The 27,415-nt window shown below is 42.1% G+C and overlaps 1 protein-coding gene across 1 annotated transcript; it reads right to left on the bottom strand.

Moving 5' to 3' along the window:
* Nucleotides 1-4,715: 4,715 nt before the first annotated feature.
* CDH17 (cadherin 17) lies at nucleotides 4,716-27,064 on the bottom strand. Its single transcript, XM_058815538.1, has 17 exons — nucleotides 27,020-27,064; nucleotides 24,208-24,306; nucleotides 23,393-23,530; nucleotides 21,583-21,721; nucleotides 20,201-20,359; nucleotides 19,339-19,538; nucleotides 16,874-17,005; nucleotides 16,158-16,308; nucleotides 15,248-15,463; nucleotides 13,932-14,008; nucleotides 12,451-12,642; nucleotides 10,983-11,227; nucleotides 9,107-9,237; nucleotides 7,974-8,210; nucleotides 5,955-6,071; nucleotides 5,732-5,848; nucleotides 4,716-4,834 (listed from the first exon to the last, which is right to left on the bottom strand). The coding sequence occupies exons 1-17, from the start codon at nucleotides 27,062-27,064 to the stop codon at nucleotides 4,728-4,730; spliced, it is 2,502 nt and encodes an 833-aa protein (XP_058671521.1). The 3' UTR covers nucleotides 4,716-4,727.
* Between the last annotated feature and the right edge of the window lie 351 nt (nucleotides 27,065-27,415).

Below are 27,415 nucleotides of genomic sequence, written 5' to 3'. Positions count from 1 at the left end.
TTTTTAGCTGCAAACACAAGACACTGCTTCCCCTTGAGCTCATCTGTGGCAGAGTATCTTTTTTGCAGCTGTACCCATCACCCATCTGTGGCCCTGAAGCTGTAAACAGAACAGGCTCAGCAGTTTGTGTCCCTGTGCTGTGCAGTCTTTCACTATCAGTGGAGGAACATGCCGTCCAGCAATGAGTTCAAAGAGCTGCTGCTGGTTTGCCTCTAATCTTCTGTTTTTCTTTTGGAATATGCAATCAAAAAACTGGAAGTATTTTTCCTGGCTGAGGTTCCTTAGCATGATCATGCTGTCCATCTTACTGAATGTTTCTGTGGTATTTTACTGCACTAATGGATGCTCATGTACATCATTGCAACCCTTGGTCACAGCCTGTGGTGCTTCATTTTTCTGAGCTCTGTCCATAGAGGATCACAGAATCAGAGTATTTTCAGCTGAAAGAATGGTCTCTTGCTGTGGCACAGACTTGTAGCTCTGGGACTTTGTCTGGCAATTGAAGCAGCAGATTTCTGAGTCCTCTGCTCAAGACCTAAAGCCAATCAAGAGGGAAGGAGAACTTCTCTGACTGGGTGAATGGCATTGGAATGCCATTTAAAGACTGAGTGCAAGATCTCTGGTGTCTAGAAGCAGTGGTGACTGTGGATTACATTTGCTCCTTGCCCTAGTTTGTATAAGAAGTTAGCTAATTTCAGCTCCCAGTTCTGGCAAATCTGTGGAAAATAATACTATGAATAAATGTGTTTATTTATTTTGAAAGAAAGTCTTCTCAAACTCTTAGAGAGGTGCATTTAGGATTAGCTGCTGCACAGAGGGATTGGAAGAGTACTCATCTGCTTTCAGCCAAAACCAGTTGCTCTTTATCAGTCAGTTTCCCAGTCCCACCTCAATTCCCTCTCTGCTCCTGCACGTGGTGCTTGCCTGCCCCAGCAGCACAGCTCACTGCAGAGCCATTTTTTGGGTGAAAACACATTTCTCTCTGCATTCCCCAGGTATGGGGAGAGTTTGTTCCCCAGACACGGGAGGGGACATGCCGGTGGCTCCAGCCAGCTGCACGGCACAGCCACCCCAGCCGTGCTGAGGGCACACAGCCCTGCCCACCCATCCCCAGGGGCTGCCCCACCTTGGTCCCCGTTACCAGGCACTGCAGTAGCTACGTGAGGTGCTACAGCCTCGTACTGTGAGGGCTGATGGACTCTCCTTCACAGCGTGGAATCAGCACACATTCCCCACCCCCCAAAGCTGCTGTCCTGTGGCATTTGTTCTATAAACACAGATAAAAATCTGTTTTTATAGATTTGTTCTTACTTTTCAAGTTTATATTTACAAAGGGTGGAAAAAGAGGCATAATGACAGTTTAATTAATGTATGCCATTAATCCTGGAGATAATCAAAAGCCTGATAAGTCTCTAATCTTGTAAAAAAGAATTAGAAAGCACTGAAACATCTTTTGCCATCTGTAAACGTTTTAATGAGATGCTGCAGGCTTGGAGGAGGAGCCATGGAAAGGAGCAGTGCCAGAGGACATATTCTCAGCAGATTTCATCACTGGACTTCTTGTGTGATATTATTCTTGGCAAAACTGGAATCCAAAGTCATCAACGTTGTTTTTAAAATTTGTCCTCCTGTCAATGTATAAAGCTATTCTAAGAATTTGTGGATATAAATCAGGAGAGCTTTCGCATGTCTACCCTTTTCTTGTAAGAATCATATATTTAAAGCACTGCTTCAGCTTTTCCTAATTACTTCCTAGTTATTCCTGCAGGTGTGAAAGTCATGCCAGTATACAATATATATTATTCAAGCTGAAAAAAAGAAATCGAATTAATAGAAGGGAATATTTCCAAGGTGTTTAAAAAGTAATAATGTGGCCAATTTCCGAGAACTATATATTTGTTTAAATCTTTTTAAACAAGAAAATTCTTGCTTCAATGCTGTCCACAGCTTTGCACTTTTATATGTAAAGTGCAGTTTATGCTGTCCAGCAAGTGTTGATGAAACAACTTTGGAGGATGCAGTGACTCACAGACATTGTCCAGATTTTGAGGAGCTCAAAAAGTAATGCTCATCCTTGAACTTGGAGCAAGTACAAGGGCAAAATGTCCTAATGTCTGCCACCCCTGCAGGGACCTGGGAACCAGCTGGAGTTGGTGGGAAGCATGATGGGAAGGAATAATAATAAGTATTGCTTCTCTTCCTCTCCAGAGACCCAAAGAAAACTGAGTTTGTCCTCTGGAGCGGAGGCTGGGGGCAGCAGTCTGACGCAGGGGGAGAGTTAAGGCTGGGTGAGAAGTTTTGTCTGGCTCCCAAAAAAGACTGAACCAGTGAAGGAGCCAGAGCAGGACTGGGTTAAATAAACCCTGGAAGAGAAGTTCTGGCAGGCAGGCAGAAGAAAGTTGAAAAAAATGAGAATATTTGTGTCAGGATTGGAAATGACGGGGTTTTTTTGGTTTTGGTTTTTTTTTAAATTTTGTTTAAGTTTGAACAGTTTGAGCAGCACTAAGAAGCAATGGTTGCCCAGGCACAGGTCAGCCAGCAGCTGAACTGCTTGGGTATGCCCCTGCAAGCATGAACATCCCAAATCCCTTGAGCACAGAGGCTTGTGGCAGGTGGGCTGGGGAAGGGGACAGAGGTGGGTGAGGCAGGCACGGTGCTGCAGGCCCTGCCTGTGCCCTGGAGCAGGCAGAGGTGTGGGCTGTCAAGGGGCCATTGCAGCAGCAAGTGTGCTCAGCCCTGGGAATGTCACCCCAGGGAGATGCCAGAGAAGGAGCGCCCCGAAGGGGTTTCCTTCAGACTCTCCTACCTCACGTGAACAGCATTTAGTAAATACCTGCAGGAGGGCTGATTCCCAGTGCACTGAGACTGAAAGTCTTCAAGACTGAAAATGTGTTCCTGAGGAGGGGGAACATTTTTGCTGGTCTGAGGGGCTCTGCTTTCAACCAGTCTGTGGGCAGGTGGCAGAGGGTGCAGTGAATTACCCCATGAGACACAAGAAACAGAGGAAACGTTAGGCTGGGGACAGGGACAGGTCCTGCTGTCAAACCAGTCCTGAATGTAGGTAAATGAGGAAAAGAAAAATTTTGACCCTTCTCCAGAAAAGAAATAGTTCAAAATAGGAGATGCACTCGAGTAAACTTAGCAAACACAAAGAGAGGTCAGGGAGACAGAGCAAAGGGGAACTTCTGCACATTTTCCCCATCTTCAGATAAAGCCGTGTTGGTATACACAAGTACGACGACTGCTGATCTTTGGCTCCTTTATTTATAAAACAATATACTAATCTTAATCCCTGGACACACTGACGTAACTGAATGTCATATTTTCCAAATATAATGGATTACATTCCCATCATAAAATAAATACATTCCAGCAGTGAGCCCCCCCAGCAAATAACAGAGCTCCAACAGCTGGGGAAGCTGGGGCAAGAGGTACAACAATTGGGTTGTGTTGCTGAAGCCCAAAAGCAAAGTTTTTGCTGGCAACATTCTAGGAAAACCTATTATAAGTGCAACCCTACCAAAAAAGTGCTCTTTTTTTCTAGTTCTGTGCTGCATGCAAAAGCCATTAAAAAAACCCTGGGTAAACAAATATGCTCTCTTCCATATGACCTTTTCTTGAATGTTTTCAAAAGTATATTGTCTTTTCGGTTTAACACAATATTTTTCAGCTTTTATTTATAGCTTAAAAGAAAAGCCTTCCTCAAACTGTCACCAAAAATGCCCTTCTATAGGCATGCTATCAGGAGAAAGGCTTTTTTCTCTGGGTGTAACTCTGGGTTCAAATACATTTTACTGTAACTATGATAGATGTGGCTCCAGCAATCATTGCATCTGGAATCAGCTGGACACATAGTCTGGCCTAAGAGCCATTTTTAATCTGTATTAGGTGAAAGTAAGGGTTAAATACAATAGAGAACCAAGCAGCAATGGTTTGCTCTCATGCACTCTCTCATTTTTTATTTATTTTATAAAATAAGCAGGGACTAAAATCTTTAAAGAAACTTTTTATTCTTATCTTATTTGTAAGGGGCAAGAGCAATATTTGCAGCAGTATGATGAAACAGTATATTACCTACATGACTCGGCATAGGAGTTTCTTTTAACTTGGAAACTGTAATGAAAGGCCATGGTACTTCACAAACTTGTTTTACTTTATGGGATATCAAAAAAGAAAAATTGAAATATCACATTGATGGTACAAATTCAGTATAATGTCAGCAGGCAAGGCCCAAGACAGATTACAGATTGCAATAAGTTTGGGATCTCCTTTGCTGAGAGTCAGAGTGATTCCTACAACTTCATGGAGTATCTTCAAATGTAGCACAGGACTATTCCCCAGTCTGCTGTTCAGTGACTTACAGAATTGGAAAGAGACAAATATGTGCAGGTCAACAAAATGTAGTCCTCTGTAAAGTCCATATTTACATCAGCAGTCAGATGAAGGAGACTGGTCCAATGTATAGATCCCTGAAGGAGCTCAGCATTTGGTGCTGTCATAGTTAACACTTTAGTCAAAGCTGATAAGCTCGTTAATGGCTAAAGATTACATATGTTTTATGTTTTGTGACTAAAGACTATTATGTACAAAAGTGAGGCCAAACCCCTGGGAGTCTACTTTTGCATGATTTTTTTGTTTTTGTGATAGCACATCTCTGGGCTTTGGAAGCTTCATAGTTCACTCATTGACAAACCAAAGGGCGGTTTTGTCTCTTGATGAAACAGTCATTAAGTCAGTCTGTTGAGTTCAGCATTATCTTTTGCATCCTTGGGATTGCTCTTTTCTTTTTTCTCTTTGTATCTCATGTGGAAAAACACACCTGCTAAAATGGCACCTGAAAAAGAGAGAGTGTTTGTCAGTAAAGGGGAGAGAAAACTTTCTGAAAAATTGTTCCAGCAAGGGCCATGACACTGCCCTGTAATATCCACAGTGCTCTTGAACAGAAGCAGCTTTGAGGAAGGACCATGCAGCATGAGACCAAGAGCATCAATCCAGTCAGTGCTAGGCAGGATCAGATGCCTTGGGGCTCAGAGACCTTCCCGCAAAGGAAAACTTTTCCTCTAGGGTCTGACCAGATGGCAAAGTGTCTGTTTTAGCCCCCCCCTCCCTCTGTGCAGGGATTTGTATGTTTGTCTTGAGGTGCAGTCCCTCATATATATATATATATATATATATATATATATATATATATATATATATATATTGATATTGATATTGATATAATGTATCATTTGATCTTTTAAAATCATTATGAGTTTGTTATACTGTATATAAATTTATTTCCTCTTTATCACTGTTAGAATGAATATGAAAGATGTAAACCTGTAAAGCTGGAATAGGAAAATAAAATGATGACTATAAGCTACAGGTACAGATACTATAAGTAGGAAGCTTCACTATTTTTACTATAATCTGGATGCCCAAGACAAAACTCATATCCCCTCTCTGACAGGCAAAGGGCAGTAAGTAGCAATGAAATGACACTATACTAGAGGTTCAGCAGTTTCTTCTGTCCCAACTGGTTGTTGTGCCATTGGATATTTTTCTTACAACCAAAACCTTAGAAGTTTGCAGCCATCACGATACACAATCATGGGATCTTCTCTCTTTCACTCATTCTGCAACATGCTTGACAAGTCTTCACCCAACACGTGACTTCCTGTCAGAAATGCAGCAGCACCATCATATCTCAGAGGTCTGGCTTCAAATCAGCCAGGAATAAGTGACTTACCAATGATGATCAGGACTGCAAGCAGAATCCCAATTGCCTGCCCAGCGGTTGGCCAGGAGTGCTGACGGTCTATGTCAATAAAACATGAATTTTCACTGGAACACTTGCAGATGCTTACTGCAAAAGGAAATGCCATGAGGTTAATGAGAAGTTTAGTGGTCACATTTGGTTATTTATAAATGTAACTGCTCTCTTGAAGGTAATAGTTGTGTGCATAGAATACCTTTAAGATTCACTTTGTTTTCCAAAGGCGGTTTTCCATTGTCATTAAGTATTATTGGAACATCATACACCTTCTCTTCAAAGTTAGCATGTTTCAGGGACAGGTAAGCGTGAGTAGCTGTAAGTAAGAAATGGGACATTCAGGTCAGCACAAGAAAGAAAATTAGTTCAGCTTTCATACCTGAAAGTATGAAAGTGGACTTTTTTTTTTTTAAGGCTGCTTTGCATATGATAGTAATTCCTGTTTTCCTCAATGTCTTTCAGGATCTCATTGGTTTGCAGACATTAAGTAAAAAGGGAACACCTGCAAGCCTAGTCTGGCTGTCATCATAATATGACTATAAAATTTCCTTCCTAATTTCTACATCAGGCCAAATCTGATCTTGGGTAGTGCTACACTGATAGCATCCCATGTGAACCTGGAATAGTCCCCTATGCACACAGAGACCACAATCAGCTGAATTTGTTCCCAAGGAAATGTAGGACAGACCATCCTTCTAGTGAACTTACACTGTCACATCTAAGACTCTTTAAAAACTGGAAAAGGTAAAACCAGCCATTGGGATCAGATCAAAAGTCTGTTGATGTAAGTATCTTGTTTTCAGAATAAATGGAGATTACGATGAAAAAGAAAGCATGTGTTTTACTTCCTCCTCCTTCTCACCCTTTAAACGTTTTCAGCTCAAGGACTTCTTGAGCAAGATGTAATTTCTTGCTTTGAACTTGTACAAGATTTTTGCACACGCAACATCCTGCAATAGCAAGTTCCCAAGTCAGCTACCTCCTCATTCTATCTGCTGTAAATAACTCCACAAACTTCACTTGAGAGTCCCAGGTTTGTGCACTGGAAGAGAGAGCAAAGGATGAACCTTGGCCACCCTGACCAGAGCATTCATAATTTTATATCTCTCTATTACATTCTTTCCCTACTGTCTTCCATGATTAAAAGTAGTAGCTTACTTTGCTGCTCCTATACACTTCCTTATATCAGGCCATTCTATAACTCTGATTATCCTTGTCACCTTATCTAAACCTGTTTCCACTTATACTGCATTTTTATGATAGAGATAGAGGGACTGGAGTTCAAAGCTTGAAGAAATTATGGATTTATACAGGGGCATAATGATGTCCTCAGGTTTCTTCTCCGGTTGTTTCCTGGTAATCCTCAATATTTGACCTGTTTATTTGAATACTGCTGATCTCACATTTCCATGGATCTGCTTGTATTTCTCCTTCCTGATTCATAATGGCCAGCTCAGCACCCATGATTTCAAAAGTGAATTTGGGAGTCCAGGGTTCACTAGCACCTGTGAATTTTATTGTTCAACCAACTCAGTCTTGGAAGAATTCTTCACGCTTGGCTCCTACTCAAATAACTTTGTATAATGAGTAAACTTTGCCTCCTCATTGCACATCCATATGTATTGAGTTATGCAGATCCCAGCAAAAAACCTTTGGAAAACTACACATGAACTCCCTTCACTGCAAGAGCTGACTGTTTACTCCAAGTCCAGAATTTTAAATTATTATTTATTCTTTCATAGCTTTAAATTTGTGGCAACCCAGCTTTCTCTAGTGGGACAATTCATCAAACATGTTTTATTAATTCAGACAGGCTCTATCAGCCAAGCACTTATTCATGTGCTTACTGTCCCCTTCAAAAAGCTCCATTCACTTTGTGAGGCAGGACTTCCTTTTGCATGAAATGTCAGAAATGTACAGTTTGCAAACTGTTCTATTTCTTTTTCAGTAGTGAATTGTATTCATTAAATACACATATTTCATATTTACATTCTTCTTCTCTCAAATATACTAATGAAATTATAGCTTGCAACATACTGGATTTTACCTCTTGCAAAAAATAATTAATGACTTTGGTGTTCTCAACAACCCAATTTTTTTTCTATGTGGGACACTGGTTATGCAATAATAACAGTGAAAAGGAATTCTGTAATTCTTCATATTCACCAGAGTACCAAGTGAGTCCCATATCATTGTAAGAACAGCTGAATTAGCTTACCATTGAATTTTGAGATTCCCCAATTATTTCTTGCATTCATGTCATCCGCAAGGGAAAAAGTAAATTTTGAATAAAAGAATTGTTCATCAGCATCAGTAGCTTGAATGAGAGTTCTCTCTCCTCCGCTGACTGGGTAGCAGAAGAAAGCAGGATAATCCGTAGCTATTTGTGGGTAGTTGTCATTCACATCACGTAAGTGTAGAGTCAACAATGCTTTGGATTTCTGAGCTGCATTATCTGTCGAGTTTAACAGAATGCAAAGTTACATGCACATCTTGGATTTACACTCTGGGCTGTTGCATTTGCAGCTATCACACAGGTACATCATCAGATAGGCACTGAAAGGTGGTGTTCTGTATAAAGGGGGCAGAAACAAGGTCTCAGGAGGTCCTGAGGGATTTGTGGCAGCTGCCACTACTTTTTAACGAGCATTGTTTATTTACCACCAGTTCTTGCAAGCTACAGAACGCTAGCAAGGGAAAGGAGGCAGATCTTATCTAGTAATCTGTCATTTCCATCATGTCTAGCAAGCAGTCACGTCCAAAGTGACCAGTGCTCTTTGGAGTGCTCTTAAGCATGAAATGCCTTGAGTTTCCCACCCCTCTTCTATAGACAGAAAATGCAAGCCAAAATTGAAAGATTTAATGGCTGGAACTAGAAGTCCTAATATATTTCAGATCTGACAGATTATTCGTTTTTACTGTAACAAAATGAAATTCTGTAGAAGGTTACAAACTACTCTCTGGGTATGTTTTCAGGAAGCCTAATCATACCTAGGAGAAAGACTAAAATCTTCAAAGCTCTAGAGAAAAAAGCAGCAGAAAATATTGATACTGAAAACAGTGAAAAAATTTGAATCTTCTCTATATGTCATATGGTTCAAGCAAATATAAGACCATACCCAACTTCATGGAAGCTATTTTAATCCTTGTTATCAACAGCATCAAGAGTTCTTCAGGAAATTAAATTCTTAAGAAATATATACTTCTAAGGATACACCACAGGATGTATATCTGAGATTACATGTTCGAGTATTTTTCATGGGTTTAGTCATGGTAGGTATGATAATTCCTCATAAAAGAGTAAGGACAGGGGATTCCTCTGTGTGTATATTTAGTTGTTTCATCACTTACTTAGCTCTGATGCAACAACCTCTATTCGGTATATTTCTTCAGTTTCTCGATCCAAAGGCAAAGCAGTGTATACCTGCCCAGTGGCTGAATCGATTCTCAGCCATTTCCTCGCGTCACCTTCCAAGGAGTACCTTTGGAAAGAAATAGGGAGGGGAAAAAAATCATATATACTGTTCCAAATTGGGAAAAAATTCCAACAAAGCAAATACGTCTTTGGTGACTTTATGTAAGAAGCTTGATTACAGTTGTACTGAAAGAGAAGGTTCTTGGAAGAGTCACAGTACTACGATACTGCAGCCAACCAGGAGACATAGACAGAGAAAGAGAGGCCAAAATCATCCAGAATAAGAGTGAGAGCAGAACTACAGAAATGCCATCTCTGCTGTAGCCTGTGTGCTTGCAATTCCACTTTCCTTCTAAACGGGGAACATGGGATGGCACTGAGATTTCAGTCCAGAAGTGTGATTTGTCCAAGCCCCATGTCCATCTCACCCCATCACATCTCCCATACGTTGGTTTTGATGGGGCCACAAGCCAAGGGCTGGGGAACAGAGGGGCCAGTGCAGCCAGGAACCCTTCTGTGGATTGAGGAGGGACCAGGACCCCAAGGAGAACCATGGTGATTATCTTCTGGCAGTCTGGAGAAGCCAATGTTACTACCATTGGGGCAGCCTTGGAACAGAGTGTGCTTTATGCATCACCACATAATTGCATTTATATAATTGTTTAAAAAATCACCAAGGTCCCTGGGTATTTACTTACACAAATTTAACCATGAACATATGACCCAGTTAAAGCACAGACACTTGCTTGAATAGAAGCGACCAGACCTTCTCATTCAATGTTTTTGTTCTTTCAGTACCCTTTACACTAGAAACAGCATGCTTGTACATCTTCTACTTTTCATACTTTTTATTTTATGCTCTTTAACCTATTTTTAGCAGAAATGTGGTTTATGTATAGCTAAATTCCTGTCATATGTCTCTGTCATCATCCCCCAGAGCTTCTGGACTATGTGGCTCCCTTTCAAACTAGTTTGACAGAAGGCCAAACATGATAAGTTCCCAAAAGTTAGGGCCAAGTAGAAAGCCAGATGAGAAATCTCTGGGAATAAGAACCCACAGGAGGCCTAAGAGTCACATTGTGCAACTCCATTAACCACTTGGTGTTTTGCTGAATTTCAGTTAAATTTCAAGAACTGTTTATTTTGAGCTGATCTGTTCAGAGTTCCAGCTGGGAATTGTACAACAAAAGTCACAAATAACTCCTCCATCTGACTCTGCTGTGTAAGGTACATTTACACCATGCAACACAGCACAGGAGTTGTCTTACACAGAGCTTTGCATCCACAACAGAAAGAGATGCATCATTTCTGACAGCTAGGAAAGAAAATGAATTCTTTTTCAGTTGTAGACTTGAGGATGTGTATTTTGGTGGAGAAAAAGTTGAGGTTGTGCATTTTGGTTGTTTCCTGTGTGACGTGAAAAGCAGCTACTCTCCTACTGGTTCAGGGGTACACAGTATATGCCTTATTTTTTTGATAAAGGCATTGTGGACACGGAAACTTGATACTCTCAGTCCAGCTCTACCTTTTTCCTGGACATATAAATTAGCCTGCTTCCCTTGTGGTTTCCTGTTTCAAGGCAGATGTTTGGCACAGTACAGAGACAAATCTGGTCAGAAAAGTACTACCCAGCTGCAGGAGTGTCGCTGGCCCCTACCCCACCACACATCCCCCTCCTACTAGGAGATAGGAGTTCTGTAAAAGCAATATTTTTCCACATGCCAAGTATTAGGCATCTTTTCCTTGCATGTCCTTTTGAACCATTTTTGAAACCCTAAATTGAATTAATTAATCACAGTCACTGTTTTTTACCGTACAGAATCCCCTTCAGGATCATAGGCCTCCACCGTCATGACCAAGGTATTGACAGGAATGTCTTCAGACACCTCTGTTTCGTAAAATGGCGTCCGGAAAGCAGGTGGCTCATCCACATTTGTCACAGAAACTTTTAACTTGGTGAGAGAGCTCGAGTTGTACTTCACGCCTTCCACCAGCGGCTCGGGGTTTGTGGCATTGATCACCAGGTTGTACACAGGCATTGTTTCAAAATCAAGAGCCTGGATGAATTAGGAAAAAAAAGGGTTTGTGAAGCAATGGCTCTGCTGCTGTGGGGACCTCCAATGAGAAACTAAAATGTCCCCCTCTTCTCAAGGAGGAGATTGCATCCCAAATGCAGGCAAAATAAAGGAGAGCTGACAGGAGAAAATTACATTGGGAATGTTCCATTTAAATGAAACCATATGCCTGTTTAGAGGCCTCCTCAGCAACTGCATTTTCTAATAATGTTGCCACCTGCCCAACTAAGTTTAATAACAATATCCTGTTTACAGAAATAGTATTTATAGCTCTGTATGAGAAGGCCTCAAATGACCTCCGGGTGCCAAAAGTCATACAAGGGTTGTTACACCACAGAGTTTCTCACAGCTTCCTCCTTGGGAAAAAAGGAGGCTGATGCTGATGTTGATGCTGAAGATGGTTCACCAAACGCTGCCTCTGCCTGCACTTGGCCAGCACACAGGCTGGAGGCACACAATACAGCACCCCTTGGAAAATGAGTGGTAGCTTTCTGGAGCCATAGTCCAAGTACCTTTGAGAAGGTTCACTTCAAAGGGAGAGTGATTTCGTTATTGAAATTCATGGATGCAGCAAAAAGTGTTCCTTATATTCCTGTCTCCAGCATTCAGCATATGGGCTGTGCCACCTACTGCAGCACACGCTGTCCTTGGCTTGGTCACAGTTAATGTTCCCCTCATCAGGAACAAACTACATCTCCATGCTGACATTGAGACATGCTGGCTACACTTGCCCCTTGCTTTGCAAAGGCCACTAATGGCCAGAGCAACTGCAGGGAGGAGAATCTGCCCCTTCACAGCCCACCACTACCACCACAGTCGTGGAAGCATTAGCTGGCTTTCTCTTGTCCAGAAATGCTGCTGCAAAATCACTAAAATAATGTGGGGTTTTTTGTCATTATGGTGCATAAAGACCTACTTCATAGGCCAGAATCTGCTCTTCTGGAGAAGCAGCCAGCAGCAGAGCCAGTGGAGGGAGATGCTGGTGGTGGTGAGGGCACAGCAAAGGCAGGAGGGTAGGTGTGTGTGTGTGAGCACTGCACAGACACAGAGCCTGAGTCCAAAAGTAGAGCCTCCTGCAGGCTGCACCATGCTTAGGATGCCCCTACTCCACCACCAGTCCTCACCTCCTCACAAATTCCACAGGGCAATAACTGTGTATAACAAATAAGTAACACTAAAGGAGAAGAATAAATCCATCTATTCACCTTGTTAATCCTGATGAACCCTCGGTTTGTTTCCGAGTCTGTCTCTATGATGAACGTGTTGTTTGGATCACCTTCCTTCACTTGGTAAATGATGAGGGAACTCCCTGTGGCAGGCTCATCTCCATCAGTTGCTTCAATTTCTAATATCAGACTTCCTATTGGGATATCTTCTGCCAGAGTCACACTGCCATACTGAAGAGAGAGAGGTGTCATTGAAACATGACATACCGTTTGTGGATAAGAACTTCTGCACAACCATTTGTGGATAAGAATTTCAGCACAACCACAAGCTTGTGACCCACATGTGTGGATTTATTTTAACCCACAGCAGCCACACAAAGGAGGGAAGCTTTTTAGCCACACATTTATCGTAGGTAATGGGATCTATGTCAGTGCCACTAGTACAGCACCAGTCCCAAATCTTTAGTTCCGCTGTGAAAACCAGCCCATGATCATGCAGAAGGGATAGTACAGCTTCTCTGTACCCTGTGAGCACCCTGGCCACTCATTGTTAAATATTTGATTGCTTCATGCACCATAGGTCGTTGCCACATTGGCATCCCAGCTCCTCTGACTGTTTAATGTGTGCCCTTGCCCAGAAGCCTCACCTTGAGACCAGGTCCTGGACCAAGACCTTGAGGTGAGATAGTGTAAAACCTGCGCTGCAGGCACCTTGTCTGCATGAGACTGGGCTGCCATTGCCATCAACTGAGAGACCGGCAATACAGTCTGCAAGGCCCAAAAACCAACACAGCTTCCCTGAAAGGACAACTGCGCCTGACAGGCCAGACAGCTCTCCTGAGCCCACCACCTACAGGGCCTGCAGGAGTGGTGGGAGCTGGGACACCTCTGTGTAAGTACTTCAGCCACTCCAGTGTCTGCCAGGAGGCTTGGGCCATCAGGCAGAAGTCATGAAATGTCTGCAGGTCTCTGCCAGATGCCAGCACCTCCACCAGAGAAAAGGCAGGAGCCTGACACCCATCCCGGAATCAGGTTTGGACATGGATCATTGGACCATTGTTTCTGGCCAAACCACACAGGACTTTTGATTCCCATTTCTCTTCTGGCTGTTTTGGGTACACTAGTGCTGTGTTTGGAAAGGTACTTGGGAGACACCAGCATTTTTTTCCATTTAGCTGTTTGATTAATTTTAAAGCCTTTTCTTCCCCATTTCCCTTCAGAACTTGCATTTCTGGAATAAACTAATTTAATAGAAAAATTTCTTTCTGTACACAGTTTTCCACCGAGCAAATTACCTTAAATTTCATAATTAGCTGTTAATCTGTCCCATTGCTCACTGTCTAGATAGAGCTTATATGCGGACTTGCAGCAATATTTTACCTTTATTTTTACTAGTATTTACTCCATTACTTTGTCTGTAAAGGGCTAGTTTCCTGCTGACATCCTATAAACATTGAAGGCATGCTCAAATCCTTGTCAAAAGTTATTGGAACATCCAAAATGGTGTTAAAAGTACTCACATCTGAATTGTTAAAGATGGGAATTTGATCATTGATGTCGATGACATGTACTTCCACATTACAGATTGTTTCGAATTCTGCATGGAAAGAGACAAGCGATATCACACCAGCCTTTCTGCCAAAACTAACTCTCCTCCAGAAGGGTTCCCTGTGAGCAAAAGTGAGATTGCCAGATTGCCCAATCTAAGCACTAAATTGAGAGAAGCACTTATCTCAGATATCTCTTAGTCAATGACAACCTTACTTCTTACCATTGATCTTCCCCATTTCTCCAGCACTGTCCCATCCTGTTTCATTTCCCTCACTTTTTAAAACCATATCTGTTTTCCAGGATGATGATAGCTATGAATTGTGTTAGCTGTCTCAGTATAACTTTTCCATGTCAAAAAGTAAGCCCTGGGTTGTTAATGCTCCCTTGTCCTCTTGGTCATCAGGCAGCACCCCCAGTTTTGTTACAGGCAGATTTCAGATTCATGTAAATCTAATCACTACCTGAGCAGGGGCACCCAAACCAAAATGGCAGGTTGTGATTTTAGAAGCATCATATACCCATATATAGATGGATTTTAGTGTTTTACGAACATGCCTCATGAGCTGAAAGTTGAGGAAAATTCTAAACAACATTGTTTGGATGGAGTTCAAATAAGCATTCAAGACAAATCATCAGCTTCCTCCCTCTGGAACGTTTTCCACCATCTGCCAAAATGATACCACTTCATTTACAGACATCTTTCCATGCCAGTTCCTTCATGCACAAGTTTTGCCTGACTGTAGGGATTCCAGCACAAAGCTTTAAGCTTTGGTATGAAGTTTGATTTCCTTTCCATTCAGTGAATCACAAAGGACTCATGAAAATTTACATAAGGGACAAGATAATTTTTAAAGTTTTTTTCAGCTTAATATTCTCCTAATGTTTTAAAATATTATCTGGACTGTCTGAGCAGCTGTGTTTAATTTCTTGATTTTTTTTTCCAGTTAAGTCCCTTTGAAAGATCTGGGGAAAACCACAATCATGATCTCTTCATTTTTTTCCCCCTGTGGAAGGAAATCTCCTTCTGAAGTACTTGTTAACAAGCTTCCCAATTAAGCCACACTCTGTCCTAGAGCTGGTTCCCTTCCATGCTTGCATTGTGAATCATGATTCATCTCCCTGCATCTCAAGAACAGGACAAGTACCATGCCAGAGCAAGACAGCTCTCAGTGCTACTGCCTATTCAGCAAATCCTCCGTGTCTCCCCACATCCCTTAGACACTGAACACAAGTCCTGCCAGTGTGGACAGAGTTATTCCAAAGTGTAACAGCAGGCATTACTTACGAGGATCTGTCACCAGGACCTTCAAGAAATACTTGGCTGATTCACGCTTGCTTAAGGAACGGCCAGCTAATAGCAAAGTCCCGGTGTCTTGCTGAATATAGAAGAGATTATTTGTGGGGAATTCAGGTTCCTGACTTTGGATTTGGAAATGCAGACGAGAGTTAAGGCTGTCCTCCTCATCCATGTCCGTAGCAAACACGGTGCCGATATTACTCCCTGTAGCAGAGCAGAGATGGGAATCAGACAGAGTGCAGTGGTTCCATGTCTCCACAGAAATGCACAGTGACAACAGTGATGCCAGTGTAAAGGGTAGAAGGCCAATAAAAATAAAGCTGTATGGAAAACACTTTAATGGACATGCAATCTTTTCACTATTGGGAGTTTTTGCTTTAGCCTCCCAACATACTGGTTTGGGGTCAGGGCAGTCCAAAAGACTAACAGCAGACTCTTCAGTCCTGAAACCAAATAACTGATGTCAAGACATTGGAGGATTTTGGTAATGGTCCATTGAAGTCAGAGGCTTTATGCTGGAGCTGCAGCTGGATGAGGGAAAATGGGCTCATACCACTTTAAGAACAGTATTTCTTGTACTGGTAATAAAAGAGGTGTTTTTCTTTACACAGTCTAAGCAGTTATCCAAATCTGTGGTTGTGGGAAAATGCAGTTTTATATTTTAAATAAAACAGCATTTTTAAAGTAGGTGTTTTGTCTCTGTCCTTCTCAGGTTCTTGAAATCCTTTCCATAGGAATTATTGAAGGGAAAACAGGAGGGCTATTTGCACAGGAAAATATTTCCCTGGGACAGTCATGTTTTAATCTTTGGGATCAGATTTTTTAGATTCCTTCACACACAGCTGGAAACAGCATGCATACAGTGAGGCATATAAATTAACAGAAATTCTTTTCTTACCTCCATTTTCATTTTCTTGAACTTCAATTATGGTGAGCTCCTGCTGACACACAGGGGGATTGTCATTGATGTCTTCCACAATAATGTGAATTTGCAAAGGCTTCTCCACCAGTTCTCCTGTGTTATCTTTTGACACCACATAGAATGTATACTGCAACAAGAATATGGCAATTAGAAGGTTTGAATGTCCACTGTGACAATATTTTGCATCTTAGTATCTAACTACAGGAATATGAAATATCCTCTCATGAGTTTGCTCAGTGTTTTCTGTTTAAATCAGAGCTCTTCCATCACCCTTTAGCTTCTGAGGGCTGAGTTCTCAAAGGATTTTAAAATCTGTGGTCCCCAAGGTCTGAAGTAGATCTGAAACCTCCAGATCTCCTTCACTCCACTGCCTATCTCTTACTCATGCACCTACAGCCCTGCCATAGCTGGTCCATGCTGTACATTGTGCATATGCCGTGGGCAGGGATTGCTACTGCCAGACCCACTCTAGGGTAAGGACCTGAAGCCTCTTTACAGTATAATAGGTGGATGAATTTTCACATATATCACATAATTTCCAAACAGAAGTGACAAGAGACAAAACTTTTATCTATTCTCCCCTTTCCCGTCTCCCTTCCATTCTGTTGAGCTTTGTCATATTTACTCCCACACCAATAATCAGCTTCCTGCTGTGCTCTCTGCCATCAGTGAAGCTTTATGTGTTTACTTACAGCATCCTTTTCTTCCCTGTCCAATGGTTGGGTCACATAAATATCCCCATTCTCACTGATGGAAAATGGAAGCCTTGGCAGCTTTTCTTTTTCAAAAATGCCATAAATTACATCTGGTTCATTTGACTGCACCTAAAAAAACCCCCAAAAAATAAATCAGGATAGGAAGTCAGAAGTGTAGAGTGAGATTTAACAGGGATTATTTCTGGACCACAAACAGAAACAACTGCATTCCTGTTAGCTTCATAAACCAGAAAATTAACAGTTTGGTGGGCTCTCAGGATGAACTGCAGAAAATCAGACTGATAATACACCTCTGCTCTCTGAATTGTGTGCTGAAGCTACTTTGCCACAGTTTCTCCATCTGTCCAGATGGGATACAACACATACCTTTTTATAAAAGGATTTGGTGATGTGGAGATAAAGAGTGATTATGAGGAAAAAAGCATTATTTTTGTTTTAATATCTTGATACTAATGATTTCCTATCCTAACACTCTCTATTCCTGCCTGTTGCTTGGTTTTATTTCATTCAGAGAAATGGAACAACAAAACAGCACTAAATTAGAAGGAGCTGCCAACTCCTTCCAGGACAGAGAGGCCCTGCAGAAAGACCTTGATAAATTATAGAGATGGGCAGTCATCAACTGTATGAAGTTGTAACAAAGTGCCAGGTTCTGCCCCTGGGATGGGGCAATCCTGGATGTACAGACAGCCTGGGGAACGAGAGGCTGGAGAGCAGCACCACAGAAAGGACCTGGGGGTCCTGGTCACTGGAAAGGTGAATGTGAGTCAGCAGTGCCCTGGCAGCCAGGAGGGCCAACCCTGTCTGGGGGCATCAGGCACAGCATCACCAGCCAGGCAAGGGAGGGGATTGTCCAATCTCTGGGGCAGCCTCACCTCCAGTATTGTGTGATGTTTTGGGCACAACATTATAAAAAAGGCATTAAGCTATTATAGAGTGTCCAAAGGAGGGCTACAAGGATGGTGAAGGGTTTGGAAGGGAAGCCTTAGTAGCAGCAGTTGAGGACACTTGATTTGTTCAGCCTGGAGGAGACTGAGGGGAGACCTCAACATCCTCATGAGGGGAGGCAGAGGGGTGGGACTGACCTCTTCACTCTCATGACCAGGGGCAGGACTTGAGGAAGCTCAGTTGGGGGAAGTCTATGTTAGATATCAAGAAAAGGTTTTACATCCAGAGGGTTCCTGGGCACTGAAACAGGATCCCCAGGGAAGTGGTCACAGTACTAAGCCTTCATTAGTTCAAGAAGCATTTGGACAATGCTCTCAGGCACATGGTCTGACTCTTGGGGTGTCCTGTGCAGGGCCAGAAGTTGGACTCGATGATCCTGATGGGTCTCTTCCGATACAGCATATTCTATGATTCTGTGATACTGTGCAAACAAATAGCTGGTACCTATCTGTAAATAGGTGCATGCACACTCTTTACATTCATCAGCGCTCATGAGAAAGGCTCTTTTTTGGGGTGCCGCACATTTAAAATGAAATTAAATACACAGACTCTTTAGTTAATGGAGTCAGTATTAACATTTATGTTCTATATAGCAGCAGCTACATTTCATTTTCCCCTAGGCAGAATCAACATGACATTGGCTCCCAAATGAAATGTATATACAAGTGACCCCAAAATGGGTGCATCCTTACATGTTAGTCTTCTTTCTACCTGTTTTCATTCTGTATTTCCTTGGGCAGCCACTGAGAATAGCACCAAGCCAGTTACTCTTGTGAACAGGATCCATGGAATCCTGCCATGTTCAAGGGATGACAGCATTAGGGGTGTCACTGCCAAGGCATTTTTCAAAGTCAAATATTTCTGAAAGGCTGTTGGCTTGTTAGTTAATATGTACTCATGTATACACTGCTATTGGTCTGCAGTTATCAGCAAAATATTTTGTGCTTGAACTGTGAAAAGAGGAATATTGGGAATGCAGGATGTGAAGGAGGGTATTTCAGTCCTTTCAAGGTACTTTTGGTGTAGCAGTTGTGCTGCATGATACAAAACCAGTCACAGCAGGCGTCCCTGAGTGTGAGGGACTGTCCACAGCAGGGCTGTTATGGACCTGGTTCCCTGACCTGCTCTTCTGCAGGTGGAAGAAGCTAACCACAAAATAAGCTCTAAAAATCTCTTGGTTTGCTCAAAGCCTGGAGGACCCATAACTGGATTTTGGTCCCAAACTGAAAGGCAAAGTTCAGTCACTCTAGTATTTGTATTGACTGTATCTCAGTCACCTCCAAACTATTAACTTTTGTGCTAACAAAAAATCAATGAGACCTCCACTAACAATCATTTCCAAAGGATGCCATATTAAAAAAATGACTGGGAGGTGTCAAAGTCCTTCTGAAGAACCTGGTGTTGGATGCAGCGGGGACACCTTCACAGTTACTTCTGAGGAAACAATTGTGTGGCACAAGGAGAAGTTTATGGAGTGTGGTCAAGGACCCTACCTTGCTGATGTTGACAGGGTGGACCTGGGTTGAGTTTTCTTTGATGTAGATGGTGGGGGGAGCTTTCCACAGGCTCTCCTTCACAGTGATGCTCACATCAACACTGCTGGTGAAAGCATTCGCTGTTGTCCCTGCCATGTCCCTCACAGAGACAACAAGTATGAAGTTGTCCTGCTTTTGAGGATCCAAGTAAGAAGAGCCTAGAGACAGAGCAAAGAGTCAAGAGAAATGACACAGAGGCTGTGGGGGCTGTTCATCTGCCCATTGCCTCCTACATGCACTATGGTTCTTTAACTGCCTCAGACTTACTCCTTAGATGGTCCTTTGGGACAAACCTCAGCAAGCCACTTCCTCTGGGTTCTCTCAACAGCCTCATGTGCATGGAATCATATGGGACCTCTGTGCTGTGGTCTCATTTTGTGCAGAGGCATCCCTGAACAGCTCTAGACCCAGTTAGGCACTTGTTCAGCCCAGCAGAATAGATGGGAGTTTCTAATCATTGAAATGCAGTTGGGATCACATGTCCAGCTGAGTTTTCTCGGCATTTTTCATGTTACTGCTTTTGGGTTTCTAGATTTCATGGCAGAGAATTAATTCCAAGATATGACATAGTGGAGTCCTGAAGGCCAGAGGATCTATCTCTCTTCTCAGTGTACTTTTAGATCTCAATCTCCATTTCTGCTAGCTTCCCTTGAATTTGGTGGGACAAAACACCAGTCCCCCAAAACTAGGGCTTTAGTGGAGTATGTCCCACTGACTACATTTATTCACAATGTAGCATCAGACCCATGTTGTTGCTTTGTTCTTACTCATATCCCAGAACTCATGCTTGCTCTTTGCAATCAAGAATCTTTTTACGTACCTTTCCTGCTTGGTGAGATTGCTCCGGTTGCATTATCAATCTGGAAAAGCATTTCTTCATAAGGGTTGGGAAAATGATGGAGAATGCTGTAAGACAGCTGTGCATGGAGAGTTGTAGGATCATCACGGTCAGTGGCATGGACATACATGAAGGGCTTGCCTTTTTGGATTGGAGAAGAAACAGTGGTAAAAGAGACTGAACCTTAACACATAATCCATTTGAACAGAGCTCTCAAACCAGGAAAGCAACTTATGGGGAGCTGCCATTGTTCCATAATGCATCTCCCAGGGGAAGCCACGTGCAGAGGTTACACTGCTGTATGCCATCCCACAGTCAGCCCTCCACCAGCTCTGCTTAGTAGGATCACAACAGGTGTGATGACCAGCTGGTGAAGAAGGCGACAGAGTTAAATCAGCAGAGAGCTATCTATCACACAAGAGTGCCTGAACCCAGAAGTCAGCTCACTGGGATCTCTCCTTAAGGCCACTTTGCAGTTCTTACACAAATCAGTGAAACCCAAAGCACCTTGATAAAAATGGTGCATCACCTGTGGCACAGATACAATAAAAGAAGAAACATACAGTGAAAAAAAAAATGGAAATACCCAGTAATGTAAGTCAACTTTTACCTTTTGCATACCAGGGCAGCATTCAAAATCTTTTTGACTTGGATGCACTGAAGAGTTTGCAGTAATATGTTTCAGAATAATTTTCGGACTCCATGAAGGTTTATATGCATATTATTTAGCAAAAGTTTTTTCTTGAGTCCATAGCCACAGCAATAACAACTGTATGAGTCCTTTGTTTTATTTCCAATATGTAAGTCCCAACTTACTGATCTTTGATACTTGCATGACTTTTGGTATAGATCAGTACAATTCATAATCCAAGACTCTCTTCTAAATGTTGAGGTTTAGCCCATGTTCTGAGAAGCATCACTCATGGTAAGCACATACCCTATATCTACCCTGGTACTTTCTTTCACTGATATGTAAAGACTCAGATAGTCTTAGCCTTCTCTTTCTGTATAGTCTTTGGTAGCCTTTAAATTTTAAACCCCTTCTAGCATAAGGTTTTGTTGTTTTTTGGTGTTTTTTTTTTTTTTTCCAGAGCAATGGACAGAGCAGCAATATTTGTCTGTTAAATGACACTTGCAAAGAGTAAGTAATAAAAAATATTTCTGACTGCGCTCATCCCTTCACACCATATAGTGGTCACCTCTTTGCCCTTTCATTATATTATAGAAGCTTTCACTCTTATTTTTTACAGTCCTGTGGGAAGAAAAACTGATCTTTTTCCAGCTTGTATAGCAACCACTTTACCTTTCTGCTTAATTTACCTACCTTCCTATTAATGATAATATTTAATTATGGTGGCAATTACCTGGACGAGAGTTCTGCCTCACTACTCCATAGTACTTTGTCTGGTTAAATTCTGGGGGGTTGTCATTGATATCCTCCACATGTATTGTAACAGCATATGGACCTTTAACTCTCTCTCCATTCTCATCCAGACTTTCCACCTGATTTGAAAAAAGAAGGAACAGCAAGTAAATATTTTTATGCAGACAGGTTAAAAGGCATAAATTAATATCAAGGTGTCAGATGCCAGGTCACTCTTACTGTCATGGAAATCTGGTGAGAGCCACCACTCGGTAGCTGCACATACCAGGACAAATTTGCCACTGTAGCTCCCTGACAAAAATTTGTCACAGTATACAATGCCAACAAAATAAAATAACCCACTCCTGCTTCTGATAACACCTTTCAGAGGACAATTTCCCACTTCCAGTTTCAGCAGACTATTTGTATTTTTGTACATCTTCGAATTCATGTTTTTCTTTAAATAGCAATATGTACTTTCTAGCAAACAAGGAGAAAATCCAACATGATCTTGCATTTATAACTAATTGCTATTATAAATATAAATCAGAAAAATAGTCTGATATAAGGGTTAGTAAAGAAAAATTAATTCTTAATTCTAATGACATTTTTTTCTACACAACTTGACTTATTTTCCAGCCTTCTTTACCTTTAAATCACCAAGAATATATTATATCTGTCACACTTAATTTTGTTTGCACATAATAGATAAAATCATGATTATTTATGCCTAACCAAGCATAACTTTTTCATTCTGTCATCACTTTTTGTCTATAAATGATTCACACGCTTTGGGTTATTAACTTCTGGGGCTAGGAAATTGCCCTCTCTACTTCCAATCCAAGGGTGCTTTAGAGCTGAGAATGTGAAACCATGAAACCTAAAGTGATAGACTTTAGAAAGACTGCTAAGGCTGGCTAAAAAAATCATCATGTACTTTGTCTGTTCAGATACTGATCCTCTCATGATCATTTTTTTCTCAGCTGCTACTGCCTCAGAAAAAGACAGCACCATTTCTGACATGGTTTAAGAGGACAAGGATGCACTGAGACCCAAAGACTGCCCATCCACTGCTCCATTCCCAACAGCGTTTGCACTAGTGAGATCCTCATGAAAAAGGTTTAATAGCAGGACAAGCACACAAAGCTTTTTCCTCTCTTGGAGTTCAACATCTGCCCAACAGCTTTCTGCTGTTATCTGACAGAGGTTAGATCTGTGCCTCTCTGCCTAAATGTCTTTCACTCACATTGTTTCACAGAGTCACAGAACGTTCCAAGTTGGAAGTGACCCACAAGGATCATTAAGTCCAACCCTGAAGTGAATGGCCCATACAAGGATCAAACCCTGGCATTATTAGCACCATGCTCTAACCAACTGAGCTGATCTCAGCTGGTCACTGTGTGTGTTGTAAGCTTTCTAAATTATTACAATAGTTCATTTTTCCACTCCAGAAACAGAATTCACATTATCAGCCTTCAGGGATAACAAGAAAAGCTCGTTCATGAGGTTAGATTTTACTTCCAGTCAAGTATTCCCCTCATATTAGGAGAGCTAAAGGGTTGTGTTGGCATCACAATTTTTGTTTTCTGAACATAGCCTTCTTCTGCTAAGAAGCATTTTCCTGTTCAGTCTTTGAGAGCTACAAAACCGTATGTCTTCCAGTAAATCTTGGTATTAAAATGAAAAACCTGCCTGTAAACATAGGCAAAATTAAGGATTCCAAATTCCAACCGATTTCTCTTACTACCAGGTATACCCAAAGAGGATAAATGTGACTACTTCTCCCTTCCTATTTTTTATTGAGTTTTTACCTGCAGCTTGTGCACTTGTTGGGTCTCCCAGTCCAGAGACCCATTGATATACAGGATGCCTGTCCTCGGCTCAATGTCAATAATTCCAGCTTTTTCACCAGATGTTCTGAAACTCACAGCAGGTGGCTCAAGTTTGAACTACAATGGAAAGAAAAAGAAAAAAAAACCAAACCAAAAACAGAGGGAAAAATCATATTTTTTTCAGCATTTTCACCATAATAAAAATAATTTCATGCTTTTGTGACTTTTAAAATCTATTGCCAGCAATGTGTTTGGCTGGAAGAATGATATTCCAAGAGTCTGCTCAAACAAGTCTGCTCTTTTCTGATCCTCAGCAGAGGAGTTTTCACATTGTTTCCTGAATGCTGCAAGAAATCCCGACTGCAGTTTGTTTCCAAAGCAAATGTCTGCTTAGGACAGACTTTGTCTGAGCATGGGAATGGAAAAAAATGACACACATCCTCCATTTGCCTGGGAGCTGGATCTGTCCTTCTGTGGTTATGGCTCTGGGAGGAAAAACTCAGAGTCAAAGGAAAATGATGACACAAGTTACATGGAAAGAAATTCTCCAGGAATGTTGATTTTATTAATCCCTGTCTTAGGATATCCTCTTAAATATGTGTTTGAGAGGGGGTTGTCTCCTGCTCTTTGCATGTAGCCTCTTGAATTCCCAGAGAGAGGAATTAAAAATTAATTTTGGATCCCCTTGAGGGACTGTTCTTCCCACCAGCACAGAGACAACCCTTCACATGTGGTGTCTGTGTGCAGGCTGTGGGGTGCTTGACCAGAGTGGATAACACGAGACACTTGGTTACCTGGTGAAGGATGCGTGGACCTCCTCCTTCCTGCACAGAGAAGTCCATGTCCTTCAGAGGCCCAGTTACACTCAGGCCCTCCAGACCAAGCCACATGGCCTGTGAGAGAGAGAGGGAGAGAGGGATGGAGGGAAGCACATGAGGGATGTCTGCTGCCGCCACACACAAACAGCAGTTTCCCACCCCTGAGACTCCTTGAGCTCTTCTGCTACAGTACAAGGGCAGAGACTCTTCCAGGCTTGCACTGAACATCTCCAGGCTCTTTAGCATACATAATTTTTAAAAGCAGTGAGATTTATTAATTAATTAGAGAACAAAGGCTTGTGCCCTGCCCTTTTTTGACCACTACATAATTAAATGAGATTGGATCTACCTTCAAGAGGAAACAGAAGAAGAAAATAGATTAAAGTAGACTAAGAGCAAAAGGGAATTCATAAAATCATTGCTGGATCTCCCCTTTGTCCCCAGCAGGACCATCCATGACCTATCCAAGAACCACAAAACCCTGTGAAAACAAGTGTGTCTGGAAATCAAACATCACACCTGGGGATGAGGAGGAGCTGTGGCTGCACCCCTTGTAATTTCCCCAGTAAATCAAATCTTTTAGGTATGGGAATAAGGCGACCCTCTCTGGGTTCCTACAGCACCCCCCTCATGCCACAGCCATCTGGGCAAGCCACTTGGGCCCTGTGCCTTCACATCAATTGCATGTGAATGCAAGCCACAGAGAGAGCAAATGTGACCTTCAGATTTTTGGCTTTTACCTGCTGGCAAATCTGTCACACAAATCTGTCTCAGCCTCTGTCCTCCTAAGGGCTAGCAATGTCCTAACATCATGGGTTTTTACCACCAAATTTTTATGAGGTTTTTAACCCCACACTCCCCAGTGCCCAAAGACCTCCACACTCCTGCCCTAACATTTCAGGGCTGTTCTTGCTTCCAAACAAAAAAAAAAAACAAAGCAAAATGGAGCTTCTCAGGGCAGGCCGTGCACACAAGACAATTCACATTATGGTTCAGATAATCAGCCTGTTTCTTCAAAGGAAAGACCAAGATTCCCCAATTCCCCTGTCTTCACCACCTATCTTGACAACACTGAGTGTCTGCCTGTCAGAATAAGGGCTCCATTATTTGGCTGAACAAGTAAAGTTTCTTTTCTTCAATAGTAAAAATTAATTTATTTTGCTTTACAGACTTAGAGTACCATTGCCACCCTGTCCATCACACCACAGATTTGAGTGTGTGTTCTCTGCTGCATGACTTTTCCTCTGGATTTGATCCTATTGCTGCTGGGACAGCTATTCAATTTCTCACAGAAAAGCAGTCTGCATATTACCAAGGGAAAACTTGATTCTGCCTATGACAAAAACACAGCGAAGTTCAGCACAATTCACCCTAAAGCACTGCTCTGTGTGTGTATGTCACAAGTTGTGTTTCAATAATTCCATATTGTTCTTAATAATAGCCAGAGATGCCGTCCCGCTCGCCTACAAGGCTTTGTGACTCCTTTTGAAAATGGGAAAAGCAGAGAGCTGAGGAAGGAGAGGGAAGGATGGTAGTGAATAATAGTGAGAGCAGAAGAATATCAACAAATGCAATCTTATGCATCCAGGAAAATGCACTTTGCAGATACCTTTTCAATATTTTTGCAAAATGCTGACTTCTGGCCTCGCCAGGGACCAGATATCAGGACCCTGAGCCTGACCTGCTACCCCTATTCCCATGTCACACAGGCTGGCACAGCCTGGTTCCTGCAGGCTGCTCCTGGGTCTCTTTTATGGACAGATTTTGCTTTATCATGTTCCCTGTTATGGAGGAACAAAGGCTGATGCTATAAAACCCAACAGGTTCAAAGTGCAGCCTGTGAAACAAGTAAGCGATATCACTTCTGTTGATTAAAATTACTTTATGTGGACCATAAATATTTCCAAACATATTTCTACCACATGAATCACTGTTCAGGAGCTTGAAAGGGAAAGAGGCTTTACCTCTTGGTCCATATGCATTGGTATATCTTCTGAAGATGGCTATAAGGCTTGCAGAGTGACTTCATAGAAGAGCCAGCACTGCCACAAACAGCAGCTTGTGAAATGGGAAGGGAAAAGGAGGTGCTCATGAAGCAGCCCTCAAGGTCCCCATATTCTGAGGCTTTTTTTTTTTTTTATTAAACTTGAATTTCATGCATTTTTTCAATCTTTTCTGTTAATTTTCATTGTGAAGTAGAAGTCACCACTGCTGTAGCCTTTACAAACATCAGTAAATCTATTGCATTTAATACATAAGGTCCATAAAGAACATAATTAATACATTTCAGTTCCAGAAAATCCTCTGAAATGGGATTCACAGGAATCAAATAATAAGGATACAAAATTAACATGCACAGTTTAAGCTATGAGGCATTATATGTCTTAGAATATATTTAATATGTCAGCACATGTATGGATTATAATGCAGAACTCATGATACTGATGTTTTCACTCTTTGGTGATTTGTTGCAGTATGTTTGAATCTTTTCTAGCACAAAATTCATGTTTTGGAAACAGTGATATCTAAAGAGGAAGTAGAAGAGGGAAAACGAGTAAATTTGTGCTTTCTAGGCTTTTTGAAGTTTTTATTCCCCCAATGACTGAGATGTCTTCTCGACTTGCTGTGGGGGCCACACACCTGTGCTGGGGACACACCCAGAGTTACAGCCACTGTGCTGGCACCAGGGCTGCCTGACCTGCTGGCACACCCATGGATTAGAGCTCAGAGGCTCCAGGCAACCTTTGCCGTTTGCTCACAGATAAACAAAGGAAAACCTGTAACTCACCGAGTGAATGAGAAGCAGAAACTGAAGTCCACACTGCTTAAGCATACTGGAATGTGCTTTGTTTCAGCTCCTGCAAAGAGATGACAGTCACTTTAGCCCCACAGAGCTGGCCCAGGCTGTTTGCACACCAAGGCTGAGTCTTCCTGAGGCTGCAGGGAGAGACCTGAGGAGTCGGTCCCCAAGTAGCAGCTGCAGATCTGCTCAGGACAGACGAGAGCACTGGTACCCCTGGGCTGCCAAGGAAGGCTGTGCCCATCAGGTTCTGCCTAATGGTGCAAGAGAGGCAATATGTGAGATTCCCAAAGAGCTCTCAAAGATTGAACCCAGCACCAAACAGCCGCGCAACCACACTGTTACAATGATTCTGTACGGCAAAGCCACCTTCATTTCTGCCTT

The sequence above is a fragment of the Ammospiza caudacuta genome, chromosome 1 (genome assembly GCF_027887145.1).
Source record: "Ammospiza caudacuta isolate bAmmCau1 chromosome 1, bAmmCau1.pri, whole genome shotgun sequence".
NCBI classification, from domain to species: Eukaryota; Metazoa; Chordata; class Aves; order Passeriformes; family Passerellidae; genus Ammospiza; species Ammospiza caudacuta.
Note: the sequence above shows the minus strand (reverse complement) of the source record. Positions and strands in the feature narration are given on the sequence as shown.